The following is a 13,238-nucleotide window of genomic DNA, read 5'->3' on the forward strand; positions in this document are numbered from 1 at the left end:
ATTTATCTGATTGGAAAATCGGAATTGGATATTTTAATGGAAAGTTAGAAATTTACCTTATTTCCTGAATTCAAAATGCATATTTTTAGCGCTTTATTAAAAAATGCAATTTCCTTGCAAAGAGGAATCAATAAATTAGCAGCAATTTCTTGTTTGTGAACATTCGGCTTAGTTGCAAGTATTAAAGTATTACACGGCTCAGGTAGGTTGGATTGAAAGTTCTATTTAATGGAGCAGTTGGCCAGCTTGCTGGACAGCTTTTCGCCCTCGGGTGTCAGCAGGAAGTTGTCCTTCCACACGGCCAAGCCGTCGCTGTTCGTCTTGAAGTCGGCGGAGAGTTTCTCCCACACCTTCTTCTTGGGGTTAAGTTGCTCATCGGGCGTGCCACTGAATCCCTCGAAGGCGAGGCGACCGCCAGGAGCAGCACTTGCTGGCAGAACAATGGGCTCCACCTCCGTGTGGTCAGCGCTGGGGAGATCGATGAAATGAATTAAAAAATTGGGGAATTTCCTTTAAGACTCACTTGGAGGTGCACAGAACCATTCCCTCGGATAAGATGCCGCGCATCTTGGAGGGCTTCAGGTTGCACAGAACCGCCACCAATCGCTGGTCCAGCTCCTCCTGGGTGACAAACTTCACCAGGCCACTAATAATCGTTCTGGGTTGCGCCTCAGCCAGGTCTATCTTCAGCACATATAGAGTATCGGCATCTGGATGGCGGGCCACCTCCACGACCTTGCCCACGCGGATATCCAGGCGATGGGGAGCATCTTCGTCAGCTCCAGCAGCGGGAGCAGCTCCTGCCTTCACCTTGGCAGGCGGCGGATAAGCAGCAGCACTTAGTTTTCTAGAAGAAGCGAATATATAAATCTATTTCTCTCAGTATCAATCCTGTATAGATAACATACTGAAGTTCTGGCTTTTCGAAGGCCTTTCGAATGGGATCTAGCAGCCGGTTTATGTACTTCTCCACGGTGGCCTTCAGGTCACCCGGATGCAGTTTGTCCTCCGCGTAGTACTTCTCCAGCTCCTCGTACTTCAGGAAGGTAACATCGCCGCCGTGCTCCGCCTCCCGGTTAACCTCAAAGCCTTCGCCCTCCTTGAACAGCGAGAACAGGACGTGCTTCACGAAGGACAACAGGCCGTTGTCGGCAATGTTTCCTGGCTCACAGAAAGCCTTCTTCAGCTTCTTCTTCACGTTGGCCGGCGAGTCCAAAAGATCGATCTTGGAGTCCTCCTCGGAAGAGGACATTTTGCCACCAGCCAAACCGGGTACTAAAAATGTAGATATATGAGGATTCCACTTAAGTTTATTAGGAAATCGATGGATGACTCACCCATGGGATTCATGAAGTGGATTCGCTTTTCGTAGCCCAACTGCGGCAGGTACTTCTCCGAGAAGGTGAAGATCTTGCGCTGGTCCACGCCACCGAACTGGGCGTCCACCTTGAGGTACTCCTCGTCCAGGGCCTGCAGACCGGGATAGAGCAAACCGGAAAGCAGAGGGTACTCCACCTGTTTGACCACCTCTGCGCCCGCCTTCTTCGCATCGTGTTGCGTGACCACGGAGCTCAGCTTGTATACATCCAGGGTGTACTCCTTGGACAGCTGATAGTCGCTGCCCTTGACGAACTTCAGCTTCTCCAGCGGAACTCCGATTGAGCTCAACATGGCCTTGATGACCTGTTCGTAGTACTGGGTGCGCAGCTCTAGAAGGGACCAGGGTGCTTTCATGTTGTCCAGATAGGCGTGGAGATCGGCGAACAGGATGGTCACCTCACATCCTGCCTTTAGGAAATCGGCAATCTTCGACATGGGCACGAAATAGGCGACATGTGGCTTGCCCGTCGTCGCTGTTCCCCAGTAGATCTTCAGATCTCGCTCCCCCAGGATCTTGGTCAGCTTGTCGTCGCCGAGCGTCTCCTGCAGATTGCGCGTTATCAGCGCTTTCTTCTCTGCGGGCGTTATTCCGACCATTTTTATAGCAATTTATCAGACTTTCGCGTGCGCTGCGAAATCACAAAAGTGGAAGAGGAAGAGCGCAACTGCATGCGTGGTGATCAGCTGTTTCTACAGCTGGTCTTAACAGGGCAGTCCTAACAGCATTACTTAGCAGCAGTGATGCCAATATTTTTCTGAAAAAAAAGGACAGATTGAGAAAAAAAACGGAAAAAATAGGCTGCAAGTTTCAAAAAAGGATGAAAAAACAGGACAGATTTTTTTTACAATTATTATTTATTTAGTTAACTTTTAATTTATTATTTTAAATGTTTCGTCCTCAACGTTTGATTCATACGTTGCCATTGTGCCAATGCGTTTCAAATACGTTTCGGGCATTTTATAGGTGCTTCCTGGTTTTCTGGCGACACACTTCATCGGACTTAACAGGCAAAAAGGTTATTTCATGCTTTATTTAAGACAATTTTTACTACTTTGTGCAAGTAACACATACACTACATACATACATACATACATGCATACGTACATACATACATACATACATACATACATACATGCATACGTACATACATACATACATACATACATACATACATACATACATACATACATACATACATACACACATACACACATACACACATACACACATACATATATACATACATACATACATACATACATATTTACATACATACATACATACATACAAACTTACATACATACTTACATACATACACCGGTACATACATACTTACATACAAACACCGGTACATACACTACACTCACTGCTCGACTTGAAATATTTTGCGACATGCCTTACAGTCCTCACTAGAACTAGTTGGGAATTATAGGGCTAGAAGAAAATATGTTTCCTACACAAATATTAAAAGCGGCCATAACAATGTGTTCCAACAGTAAGTTAAACATTCTTCAGGCTTTATTTAAGACAATTTTTACTACTCACTTTAAAGACCTCACTATTTCACTCTCTAATATAATTATGACAAAATAATATATTATTATTTAATTACTTACAGCTCGAGATTAATTTAGTAGCACTTTGTATCAGGGAATCAGCCAATACTTTTCTGAAAAAAAAACGACAGATTGAGAAAAAATAGGCTGAAAATTTCAAAAAAGGATGATATTCCAGAAAATGTTGAAATATCTTGTTGGCAGGGTAACGGGTATCTAATAGTCGAGGAACTCTCTCTTGTCTGTTGTCTGTTTCCACATGATGGAAACATGATGAAATCTAATTGACTCAAAATTATCATTAGATAGAAAGTAGTCTTTGCAAGGTAAGATAGTCCTAAAATCTACAAATCATGTTAGTAACAAAACGAAAGGCACTTTAATTTTTAATTAGCTGACAAGGGATCCCTGAAGTATTTGACTAAAGGAACAACATCCTTGAATTGGTAATCAACGGCAACTCCCCCGCCAACAATTACCATCAGAAACGGGAATACAAATTGAGAAAATATTATTAACAGGCCATATTAAATTTCATTGAAGGGAGGAAGAACAGAGCGGAAGTAAATTTCATTATTTTGATTTCAACGAGATCAATCTTCCGCCGCGTCATCGTCGTCATTATGACGCTGATCATGATGAGCAAGCTGGCATCGGATCAGCGCAGCCGCAGCGACCGTTAACACCCATTGCAGTTTTCAGAGTTGTTAGAGGAAACTTCCCGTAAACCCCAAATCGCAACCCTATAATATAAGCTATCCTGTATTCCATACCATACGAAACTGACGCTGCAGTTGCGCGCCGAGCTGTCAGACGTTGATTGCGACGATGCTGCTTTGTGTGCCCCCTTCGACGATTTCGGGCCAGGATAACGAACTCCAGAGGACTCCGGATCGAAAACCCTCTCCCGTCTACCCTTTTCACGGCATTGAATTTCCCCCTTTCGTTTTTTAGGCCGTCTCGCATTTGTTTTTGTTTTGTCCTCGGCGAGATTTTTTTACCAGCGGGCTGAATGATTTCTTTTTTTTTGCGCAGCTGCTCTGGGTTGTAGGGTTTTGTGAATCGCTGTTTGTTGCTCGCCACTTGATGGGAAAACACTCGAGTTTCGACTTCGATCGAAGTGTAGGTGTTAGAGATCAATAAGGAGAAAACTTTACTGCGGGTTTGTCCAAATCCAGAAGAAATTAGCTATCTTCCTTGCGAAAGGATCAAGAAAATGTGGCACCGAAAGGTTATTTAAGTTCCTTGCCATATTTATCTGCTCATCCCCCTTTTTAGGGGAAAGAAAAGAAAAACCAAGGGAAGTGTTCAAAAAACCGTAAGTAATTGCCGGGATATGCGTGCAAATATTTTCTATTTTTGCCCAAAAAACCCTAACCATTTTTTTACAATTCTCGCTAACCCTCCCCTCGTTTGCAATTAAAAAAGCAAAAAATCCATAGAAAACGGAGACCTATTTGGACTCGGGTTCACTGTGCAAAAAGGCTAGATGAGGAGCGTGATTGTGAAATGATCGGGAAAACGAAATTTGAACTTAATGCACTCTGCCCGGAGAAATGGAAAAATTGCTTGATTGAGTGACAGTCTATGTGGAGCAGATGATATATGCGTTTTCTCTGGGATCTTGACGATTCCATGCAAATTAGGGGTTGCTCTGCTCCCAATTCATTTGTCCCTCCTTCGGAGTCTCAAATTAGTTGCGCATCTTGCGATCACATTTGTCTGGGTCGCTTGGCTTCTTTTTACCTTTTTTAAGGTTGACAAAAGAAGGGACCAAATCCTGTAAAAAATCAACGTTTTTTCCTTTTAGCAAGGCGCCTCTTCGAGGGGAGGAAGATCTGTTTGTTACCTGGCCCCTGAAATTTTCCCATATTCCCTACAGTTCATTCACCTCGTAGGGCAGGGATCACTGGGATGAGCATCGGTTGCAGCATCAACATCGAAGATTACGTTCAGTCTGCTGGATCACCGAAGAAATGGTTCGAATTTTCAAAAGGGTTAGTTCCTAAGCTGTTAAAATGCAACACATACTGCTTAATTCGTTTTGGCATAAAGAGTGTATTCATAGTCATCTGCGAGACAAATCCACTTTAATCCATTATCTTTATGGTAATCATTTTGCTGGTAAGACATCTAATTAATCTATAGTTAAAAGTCTTAGGAACGTGGCGTACTTTGCATTTTTGTTGTAAATACATTAAATTTATTACTTTAATTATTTATATTTGTGCTCGTAAATTAACTCATTTGCCACTTTTTGTTTTTGTAAAATCTAAAAAAAAACAGATTTATTTTGCATAATGGATAGTGATAAATACGCCCATGTAACCAAAATCATTATGCCAAATTTATACGATTTAATTGGTAAAAACCATTAAGATGCTAGATGTAAAAATGCTATTTAATATTATTGTTAAAAATTTATTTGTGTTTAAAATGTGTTTTAAATGTAAGTGATTTTACAAACATTAGGGATCATGAATATTTAGTTCAAGCTAGTTTAATTATCCTTTAAAATAAACTTAAGCTTTTCTTAGTAAAGCTAAGGAAAATACTGAATATGGGATTTAATTTTATTTAAAATGATTTGTTCGTCGTAAGCAATTGAAGTAGCATTAATGATGTATGAAATACTTATTTGCCGTAAGCAATTAAAGCGGCGTTAATCTATGCCATTTAAAAACCGATCGCTGAAGCCTTTGTGCCATATCTTTCATCGTGGAATTAATTTAAATTTATTCCAAGTGGCTCTGCCGTGAGCTGCCAAACAATTTCATTCACGCTTCTTTAAATAACCAAATGCAAATGAACCAAAAATTAAAAAACCGAATTTAATTTGACAGACAGGCTGAGGACCAAAGGTCCTTTGAAAACGAAGCGGGAAGAGCAAGAGAACGGCCAGAAATCAAGGATACGAAAAAGCGCGCCAAACGAAGAATTCTCAAAAAACGCTCGAAACAAAGAGAGGATCGAGAATCGCAATTTGCCGCCTGGGATTATTGGGCAAGGACAACCTCATGATGATGGAAACGCAGATCATGACGCTCGGGATAATGATGATACGAGTCTCTGTTTGCACAATTTGCAGGCTCACAGGCTCACACACACCGGTACACACAATCGCAATCGCAATCAAACAATAGGGAGAGCCAAAGGCAACCCGTTTTTTAAGGGTTTCCATTCAGCCTGCCAAGGGGATGAACATCATCCTCCTGCCTCCTCCCCCCTCCCTGCGTCCTGCCAAATTACGTTTCACCCCTTTGTAAAACTCTAAAAAAAGAGGCGAGAGCGATCGTTTCAAACTTTTTTGCAGCAGCCGCGGCGGATTTTTTAAAAAATTCTTTTCGACGCATTCGAACGAGGAATTAGTCGTGAAAAGTGCGTGGCCGGATGAGCAGCATAGCTCCGAAAACTGCAAGCAAATCTTCATCAAAATTCTTTGAGATTCTTATACTTTGTCTTCACAGAAATTCAACATCGTTTTAATTGTATATATTTCCTCAAACTCCGCAACAATTTTGCATTTTACCGGGAAGTACAATCATTAAAAAATTTTAAATTTATTCGAAAGGAATGTAGAAACATCACAATTATTCAAAGAAGTTACTTCTTAAATTTTTTTAGATGCACTGATCTATTAAGAAAATACTCTGTAAGTTTCCTAGAATGTTTGCAGAAAGTATCCGCTACTCGTACAAGAAAAATTTGAAAAGTGCGCGGCTAAAATTAATAGCATAAACATACAGACATATAAAATTTATAAAAAGCACGTGGTCCTGGCGGAATATTTTTTGGATTTTGCGCATTTGAAACTTTAAAGTGTAAAAAGAGAGAGCGGAAACGAACCAAAAACCAAAGCAGACGCCGCGTGGAGAGCAAAAAGTGAAAAACGCCGACAAAATAATAGCAAAAGAAAACTTATGAAATCGAACTCGCAGCACCTTCTGCTCCCATATCATTTGTTTAAAACAAACGTTCAAAAGTTACAAAAAAACCAACAACAAAATTTAAAAAACTAATCAAAACGAAAAAGATAAAAGTTTACCAAGAATAAAAAGATTAAAATCAGCTAAATTTATGCTATGCAATATTGGTGAATATTTTTGGTAAGCTTTTGTGGACACACACAAATTTGGCAAACCCTTAATCATTTGGACTAAAAAAAACTTTGTGAACTTTGTGAAACGGCTCAAAAAACCAATGCATCGAATTCAAAATTTCCATACCACTTTCATTTGAGGCATTTTTACCATGTGTGCGTATAGAGACAGTAGACACTTTTCACTTTTTCAAAGATGGCCGCCGGGAGTGAGAAGGACACCAGGCGGGGGGTGGTTGCGTTGGGCGGGTGTGAGAAGGGGGAGGGAGGAGTAGGCGGCTGTTGCTCTTTTATAAACAATGTACGTGTAAAGAGGAATGGCTGGCTGTAATATGCCCCTATACCATCTACATATATCAGTTTCTTGGTTTATAACAATTGAAATTGGGGTGCACAATTTGAAGCAAAAGCTTCATTAATTTTTATATTGAAAATATGCCCTCAAAAGTAGGCAACATTCGAGAGCTCAGGAACAAAAGCCTTAAGGTTTGATCAACAAATTCAAAAAGTACACTAAAATATACAGTTTTTGCAATTTTTACATTTTTCCTGATTTCTGACCAAAGTCTTAAGCAAAAACTGCAATAAAAAAATCCCAAAAGGGTTATCTTTCAAAAATGAATGAAGAACAGGCAAAATTTCAAGCTAATAAATACAAATTGTAAGCCAATTATCAAAAAGTAATGAAATCAAAATCATTTTTAACCACATAAAATATTAAAGTAAAACGCGTTTGCATCAATGGTATCTCTTGGCATCTGTAAAACTTAAAAATAATAATTTTTATTTTCTTTTTTACTTATTGATTTTATGATCTTTCTATAAATGAATTAAAATTTATGCAATAGCTTGTTTATGTAACTACACTCAAATCAGTCCAGTATACACAATACTTTCATAACTGAAAAAATTCAAATAATGAAATGGTAAATTAAAAATAATGCGTGTACCTATTCCAAAGAAAACTTAATTGCCACAATCCAATTAAATTACCGAAAAAAGGTTTCGACATATTTCCAGTTTTGCAGACGCCATTTTTGCAATCACATATAACAATACAGAGCCCAATAAAACTAGAACCACCCCTCGCTCTGGCAAGTAGATCGTTTTAGGCCGGACAGCCCGGCCGACTCACAGACTGACCATGCTAAGCAACAGAACAGAACTCTCTCTATAACGCCAACAACCCCTAGTGATAGACACCACCACTACCAACACCACCACCACCACCACCACCATCGAAACTGAGCTCTTGTGGAATGGTCAAGCGGCATATGGCTATACAAAAAGAAACAATAACAATACAGTGGTAGGCGGGGAGGGTTATTATAACATCCATACTATATATGTGAGTGCATTTGGAAAGACCTTGTGCTGGTCAGTAAAGTCAAAAAACCGGCCAATGGCCACTGGCCAATGGGTATGGGCACAAAATGGCAAAGTTGAAGGAAAACGTCACAGGTAGAACTCGAGCTCTAAGAGCAAAACAATGCTTTGCAAAACTATTTGCATACATATGTAAATTAATCAGGAATAGAGGCGATCTTAGGGAAAAACTGCAGCTCGAGTCTTAATTCTTACTTAGACCACCTATTTTTTAGTAGCGATCCCTTACACAAATCAAAATGCTATAATAATGCTGCCTCAAAAAATATAAATAGCTAGTGATAATTTAAAAATGAACACAACTCCATTTCAAATTATAAAAAAAACCGGTATATTCTATTTGCAAGAAATTTGGGGAAAATGTATTGATGACCATTAACCATAATGACTCAATCAAAAGAACATTTTACATTTGTACCAACAAAATTTATTAAAAATATTAAATGAAGGACCTAGATAAATAATAGAATTTGTACACATCTAGAATGTGTTACACATTTTTAAATTGATTTAAAACTAATCAGCAGATTCGACTGTGTTATGACATGATTACAAAAAAAAAAAAACGAAGCAAGTCAAAAAGAATCTGATCTTAAGATGTTCAAGAAAGATTTACCCTGAAAAATAGATAAATGTAGTACTTTTAAATAGTTTGTGTTCCGCTTTTTCTTACCGCGCAGTTTTTTACTGCTATCTTCGATAGTTCGCTAACAAAAATTATTATGGTTGGCTTAAAATAGTTCCCAAGTAAAAGTGTATAAAATGTAACACGAAACTTTTGATTTAGGAACAACCTTAAAAAATATATTCCATTGTTCAGCTAGTCAAGCACCATCAAATTTATACTTAGAAGTTTAAAAATAAATTGAGACCAATCAAAAATACGTATATGTTCGAAGGGATAGACAATCAAATACCTAACGTAATACAATAAATCGGACATAAAACCATGATTTAAAGAGGAGAACGTTTTAGTAAAAGCTGAAGATAGCAAAAACATTTGAAAATTTTACTATACAAACACATAGTCCAAAATTACCGAAAAAAACATGGAACCTACTAGTCAAACCAATAGAAAGGAAGGGAAAATTGTTTTGAGTGAAACTAAATATGTAGAAGATATTCCTGACATGAGAAATATAAAAAAGGAAGGAAGCTAGCTTTGGCATGCCGAAGCTTATATACCCTTGCAGTAATTATACACTTAAAAATCTTTCGCATACCCAATAAGAGCACTTTAGGTAAAAAAAAAACTATGATTTCTCTTTTAACATTTTCAATACCTTTTAAGCTGTTTCTACGGCAGTTATATGATACAGTTATCCGATTCCAATCAAAGCTATATCTTATATATGTAAATTGGTGTATACCAAATTAGAACACTGTTTAATCGAGCCACAACTAAGCTTGCATTTCTTTTCCACAATCAATGATTTATTTTCAATAAATTAGATAGTCCTTTCCCGACTGTTCCGACTGTTCAAAATTATATATTGTAAAACAGGTGTATAGCAAGTTAAAACATTCGATGATCCAAATAATATATAGGGTTGCAGATATGTCCTTACTGCGTTGCTGTTTTCAATGTAATCAATATACCATCCGCAAGGGTATAGAAATAACATGTTTATTTTTTGAAGCTATTTATTACACTAAAATTCCTTGGCCAAAAGTAAGACTAAACTAGCAACCAAGAACTATTTTAACAATTCAGTCACTTTTCTTTCCTACCTATTAGATAAGTTATAAAATTGTAAATAAGATGTAAACGTATTCGGGTAATGCTCAAAAATTATTACAATTAGCTGAAGGTTCAAAATTAAATTGATATTGAATTAAAAATAAGATGATTTTCAAAAGTAATACCAGCAGACTTAAAAATTAAGATTTATAGAATTTTCTTCCATTACAAACTTTTCAAAAAAAGAAACTTTTCCAAAAAAATGTGCAGACAAGCTTAAAATGAATTGCCATACGGCATGCCCTGAAATAACTTCTTACACAAAACATGTTCCGAACTCTTTAAATAATGCACAAATTAAATCAATTCCCCGCTGATTCGGACTATTCCTCTGACATTTTATCAATCTATAAATGGAGGGAATATTTTACGACACTTTCCGACAATTAGCAGCTAAAGCCTGAACTTAATACACGTGCGTATACCTGAACTCTTGACACGAAGTGCTGCCCCACGTTTCCACGACTCTTCCTTACCCTCGCCACTGCCAGCGATCAAATGAAAAGCCGGAAAATGCATTTTCCGTGTTAGCTGCTAGTCAAACTGCTTAATTGCGCATTAAATATGCAGAAAAGTAGGCAAAACGAGCGGAAAATATGCAAAGGGGGAGGGATCGGGATCTGGAACTGGAAAGTCCTGCGCTGACCAAATTGCTGTGGCAAGTGTGGAAATATATCGTATCAACAGACATTATTGCGCTTGACAGTTTTTCCTGTCAACCCCCTGGAAAACCCGCCACCCCCTCCGCTCATCAATGTGACACCTGACTTGCCGAACACACTCAGCACATCTCCATATCCTTTTTACGTAACCATCCCGAAAAGGTTGAAAGTCGAAGTCAGCTAGCAAAAGCCACAATGCCGGCATTCGTATGGATTTATTCTCATTTTTTGTTTGTTCGCCTGATTTAATTGACGAGTACTCCGCAGGATGTGACAAATGCGGTGGAGGTGGGGATCCTGGAGATCCAAGGAATAACCTTAATAGAATTTCCATTTGTGTCCATTAGGCCTTGCTACGGCATTCCTTGACGGAAAAATAAGTTATGGCAATGCGATGGCCATGCGAATTGATGGTTTTTAAGATGAATTAAATTAAGGCTGACTTAATTAATATAAAAGTCTGCATCGAAATGAGATGATGAATACATACTTCTGAAAAAAACTAAAATCTCTTTACAAAAGTTGCTAACTTTACAAATTTGTAAAATTGGGGTAAATGTGTTTGTAATAATAGAAGCTCAAAAAAATACGACCAACCTTATTATAGAATAATTACTACATTTAATTAGCCTCGTATTCGACACTGATGTGCATCAAAAAGATTTCTTTGACTTAAGGACGTCCTAAGCTCAGTCTTGAATAAGAGGCTAATTAAGGCCGTGATAAAATAAAATGCATTCCCAGTACTTATTGTACATGTATTTATGCACTTTTGAATTTATACCGATAAGTAAATACTGGTACTGAATCTAAGTACTGGTACTAATCTTCGTACAATATATTTTCAAGAAAATTCAGCAATCAAAACAATTAAATTTTAAATATTCCTTTAATATAAGAAATCTTTGGGTTCGAAAATTGAAAAACTTGTATTACCAACATAGTGCAAAGATTCAATTTATCATAACTTAAAACTCTTCACGTAACTCAACAGAAAGTATATTCGAATTGCTTTTACACCTCACTGGCTTTACATTATAAATCAGCAATGAAAACAATAAAATTTTAAATATTTGATTTAATTCCTCTAATATATAAAATCTTTCGATTCGAAAATTAAAAAAAATATATATCAATCTAGAGCAAATATTCAATTTATCATAACTTCAAAATGCTTTACGTAACTCAACAGAAATAATATTTAAACTTTTGTGAGTGCATTTATCCAACAGATACTTCTGACTTATTAGTTGCAAAATCAAATTATTACCCGACTAATTATTTTTTCGTACTTTATCAATCTACTAAACATTTCAAATGGCTTTTTCTTTACAGCCAATCATACTGACTTTACATCAAATTTCTATTGTCGTTATTTTTCGAAAATTTGTATTAAAAAAGACTTAAAAAATCTATACCAATAGTCCAGCTGTATCTCAGTCCCAACTTTGGCTTCCTTTTGTTTACCTGATCACAATCTAATTAGCCAACAAAGAATCACGAACCGCAACTGTCGGAATTAAACTTGAACCGAAACTCAACCAAAAGTTGAGAGAGCTGAAGGTAAACAGGATTTTCCGAGCAAATCAATTAGAACATTTCCCCAAAAAGTTGCTGGTTAAATTGTTGAAGTGCCAGAGCTTGCCGGGATCCATCAGGAATCCCTTCCAGCTTCTTGGCGCGGCATTACAAATGGCTGAGACTTGGCTGGCTGTCAGTTTGGGTTCAGTTCGTGTTGTGTTGTGTTGCTCTGTGACTTTTTAACCTAATGAATAATAAATTGGCCCAATTGTCACGCAAAAACAATGCCGCGGAATAGCGGAATAGATGGATAAGGGTTTTGCTGCGATGATGTCAGGTCTGCGAAGTTTACTTCTCCAAATTTTAGACACATTTTCCATTCCATTCCATTCCATGCCATACCAATGCCTGCCTTTTCTTTGCTGAAGTGTCGCCTTCGATAGATTTTGGCATTTGTTACGGAACTTGCAATCACCTGGGAAATCGTGGCAGGCATCCAGCAATGATTAGCACTTGCTCTACCTTTTCCTGTCGGCTTAAGTGGCGCCCACTTGCATTTGTTTGCCCTTTTGCAGGCTTCTCGGCAAAGTCAAAAAGTAATTAGCATATTGAAATGTTGCACAGGCCTCGCCTCCGGAACAACTTCATAAATAATTTAGCCAGCATATTTGATGCACTTCGGTTGTAATAGCTGCATTTCCCAGTTCTTTGCGAATGTTGCAATGTTACATGTTGCCCGTGTGCTGGCTTCAATATTTAATTGCGAAAAATCTCCCAGCCGCGAAAGGGGTTCAATTTGGCTGGGCTATCCCTCGGCTACTTCATCCTTAGGCCTCTTAAAAGCGTGTCAACAGCTTGTCAATCACAATTTCGCAAATAAAATGTAAGTGTC

General features: G+C 38.1%; 1 protein-coding gene across 1 annotated transcript; it reads right to left on the minus strand.

Moving 5' to 3' along the window:
- Positions 1-60: 60 nt before the first annotated feature.
- Positions 61-2,071, minus strand: LOC6545269 (tyrosine--tRNA ligase, cytoplasmic). The gene is made up of 4 exons (XM_001973231.3): positions 1,338-2,071; positions 909-1,275; positions 524-847; positions 61-468 (listed from the first exon to the last, which is right to left on the minus strand). Exons 1-4 carry the CDS (start codon positions 1,975-1,977, stop codon positions 222-224), a joined length of 1,578 nt encoding a protein of 525 aa, XP_001973267.1. The 5' UTR covers positions 1,978-2,071; the 3' UTR covers positions 61-221.
- Positions 2,072-13,238: the final 11,167 nt, after the last annotated feature.

Source organism: Drosophila erecta, unplaced genomic scaffold, assembly GCF_003286155.1.
Source record: "Drosophila erecta strain 14021-0224.00,06,07 unplaced genomic scaffold, DereRS2 tig00000021-arrow-pilon, whole genome shotgun sequence".
In the NCBI taxonomy this organism is placed as follows: Eukaryota; Metazoa; Arthropoda; class Insecta; order Diptera; family Drosophilidae; genus Drosophila; species Drosophila erecta.